At 43.3% G+C, this 3148-nt stretch overlaps 1 protein-coding gene across 1 annotated transcript in view; it reads left to right on the top strand.

Moving 5' to 3' along the window:
- The first annotated feature begins 305 nt into the window (after positions 1-305).
- Positions 306-3148, top strand: part of SH3GL2 (SH3 domain containing GRB2 like 2, endophilin A1) — an 18751-nt gene continuing 15908 nt past the window's right edge. Inside the window, exons 1-2 of the mRNA XM_014306957.2 lie at positions 306-372; positions 2581-2653. Of these exons, the coding sequence (XP_014162432.1) occupies positions 364-372; positions 2581-2653 (82 nt within the window). The 5' untranslated portion in view covers positions 306-363. The remainder of the gene's footprint in view (positions 373-2580; positions 2654-3148) is intronic.

Raw genomic sequence — 3148 nt, 5'->3', positions numbered from 1 at the left:
CAATATCTGAAAGTTCTCAGGCATGGGTGCCTCTTGCTTTCTGGATGGCTAGAGCCACTTTGAGCTTTGTGCTTAGGTGTGGCTTTTGTCCTTGGTCAAAGACTGGGTCTCTGAGGCTTAAGCAGTAATATCTTATTTCTGAATGTTTCACTTTAGAGTGTGTTGGAAATAAGTTTTTCAGAAGAAGTAACAAGTTTAACTGTTGAACCGACTTAACAGAAAAAACCCTAGCATTTCTACAAGGAAATATTGTAGCTAGATTTTTTCAGTTGTTGCTGAATCTGTTCTTTTTTTTAATTGCAGAAAGTGAGTGAAAAAGTAGGAGGTGCAGAAGGAACAAAACTAGATGATGATTTCAAAGAAATGGAAAGGGTAAGTCTAAATGCAGCATGTATTCATTATTACCAAGCATTTTTTCTTTCTAGGACTGGAATTTCAAAGGTTTTGGTCCTGGAATCACTCAGAGAATTTTGAAACACTTAGCTCAGCAGGACTGTGTTGTCAGTTTTCTATTTCTTATTGTTTTCTAACCAAGGGATATGTAATGTGTGGCACTCTATAATGCAAATTCTTCATTCAGAGACTGGGGCTGAAGTCATCTACAAATTAGCTCCATTTAAACTTTTGTAGAGGATCTCTGAAAACTGAGTCAGTCTTCAAGACAGCCATTTCAGTGGGGAAGGGTCCTGGTAATTCCTGGTTCCTTGAGTATCAAGGTTCCAGGCATGACAGTGGCACTGGGGTATTCACTCACAGGTTCAGGGGTCCTGTTGGCAGCTTCCACTGGCAATGTGCTTCAGGTAGATGGGGAAGAACCCTCTAACAGGTGTTTGGTGATGCTTGTACTGAAAGCACTGAGTGTCTCTGCAGAGGGGAAAAAAGAAAAAAAGCCACAGCTGTGTGTGGCAGTGATAGTATTTCGCCTGAAAGGATCAGTAGGGGCAGCGTTTTTTCAGGCTTCAGCTTTCAAAGGTACTATCAAATCTTGTAATAAAAGCTTGTGCTAGGAGATTTGTAACATATGTATCTGATATATAACTCTGATTAAGCAAAAAAGAAGCTATTTATCTGTACATTTGTATAATGAGGTGGGGAAAAATCTTGGATGGAAAATAAAGGGCATATACTTTGAACTTCTTACAAAGAAAGCACAGAGCTGGTATCTTCCTCTCAGCCTCTGTTTAAGTGGGTAACCAGTATAGGCATTCCTACTAGAAAATGTTCATGAGGGTTCAGAAAACTGGGATAAAATGGACATTGCAACAGCCAGGTGTGGGTCCCGCATCATGCTTGTGGGCAGGATGGGTTGGCAGCCCAGGAGACAGGAACATTGAAAGCTGTGGAAGGAATGGAGTAAATCCATCAGTTGCCTCCACACTGCCCACCTGGCCCTGTGTCCACTGCCAGCTTTTCTGCAGGTAGTGGACATGATCCTCTGCACATCCCTGGCCTTCTGTTCCCTCGCCCCCACTATCCTCTGCAGCCTCCTACCCATTTCTGAGTTCCCTGCCAGGCAGGTCAGATACTTATTCACCCGAGTCTGGCAGACCTCTCCTGCTTCTCTATATAAAGGATAGAGCAAGACCCGACAGATGGCAATGGCAACAAGAAACAGGAAGGACATGATGACAGCACAATGCCACCAACCTATCTCAGGTGTTCTTTTTTAAAATAGGAATTTGCCATTATAATAAAGGAGTTCACTCTGTGGGACACAAGCTACCCTGCAGAGAAATGCAATGTGTCCTCATAAATACAGGGTACAGGACATTTTGGGGATCCCCGAATCTGCCAAAGCAGCATTTTTTCTCTGAGGCCTGATTCTGAGAGTAAGAATAGTTGTATACTTTGCTACATTCAGTCTAGGATCTGGACAGGGACTGCTTCCTAAGAAAGGAAGATTTCTTACTACAAAAGAATGTAGAAGAAAGTAATGCTATTCAGCTCTAAGTTTTTTAAAATTCTAAATATGGGAATAAACCAGGGAGAAATAAATGGTCAGTGCATTCATGCTGATAGGTTTCTTGAAGCTGGGAACTGAGTGATATCTAGTTTTCCTTACCCCAGTTTTATCAGATGTTGCTCTGGAAGAGGTAAACAGCACATTTTATTGTTAGTGGTTGGTTTTGAGTGACTTCTGCTTTCCTCTCATTTTGCCGGTTACTAGGAGATCAACGATAGACAGTTCTCCAAAAAGCTATCTGTGACTGTTCAAAATGTTTTTCCTATTGTGAATGGTTCCCATGGTGATATAAAGAATTAGCCCTGTACAATAATCAAATGCATCAAATGTATCAATAACACTGTACAACATATCAAATTCCTAACCCATTCTGAGGTACTCTGTACAAACGGCCTTACTTGAGCATGGGCCTGCTATAAACTGAAATGGTGGACTCATACTTCAGTAGTTTTCCAGGTATTACCACCTGGTTCCAGGTTCTGGTACCAGGGCTGTTCTGAAGCACACAAAAAAATTATAAGAAGAGTTTAAAAAATCTGTAAGAACAAAACAAGAGAAAAACGTCTTCCTTTTGTCTAACTTCCATTTTTCTTTTTGTTTAACCCTCTGTCCTCTAGAAAGTGGATGTTACCAGCAGGGCAGTTGTGGAAATAATGGCAAAGACAATAGAGTATCTTCAGCCAAATCCAGGTAACCTAATTTCACAATTTTACAGTTTTGCACCACTTCTTGAAAACACTTTTTCTTACCGGTATAAAGTCTGACAAATCTCGTCCTCACCGGTGCAATTAAGGTTGATACAAAATTGGCAAAGTTACGGTGAAGTAAACAACTTCTGATGAGATGAGTACAGCCCTCTATGTTAGGAGAGAATGGGGACTGGCTTTGGAAGGCTTTGTTTCCCTTCTGAGCCTTCTTTCTCTAGGTGAGTGGGCAGCACATGCCCCCCAACTGGGTGTGCTCGCTTGTAGGAGCCAGTGTGTCAGCACGGTGAGCGTGGGGCCTCCCCCGAAACTGTGGTGGCTGCGGCTGCCCAGGGCAGCATGGCAGGGGCAGCTGGGGCAGCTGCATCCCTGGCATCAGCATCAGCACAGCTCTGTGCATGGGGCAGCTGCAGCTGCAGCCCTGGCATCAGCATCAGCACAGCTCTGGGCATGGGGCAGGCGCAGGCGGAGCCCCTGCACA

This window comes from Geospiza fortis, unplaced genomic scaffold, assembly GCF_000277835.1.
Source record: "Geospiza fortis unplaced genomic scaffold, GeoFor_1.0 scaffold12, whole genome shotgun sequence".
NCBI classification, from domain to species: Eukaryota; Metazoa; Chordata; class Aves; order Passeriformes; family Thraupidae; genus Geospiza; species Geospiza fortis.
Note: the sequence above shows the minus strand (reverse complement) of the source record. Positions and strands in the feature narration are given on the sequence as shown.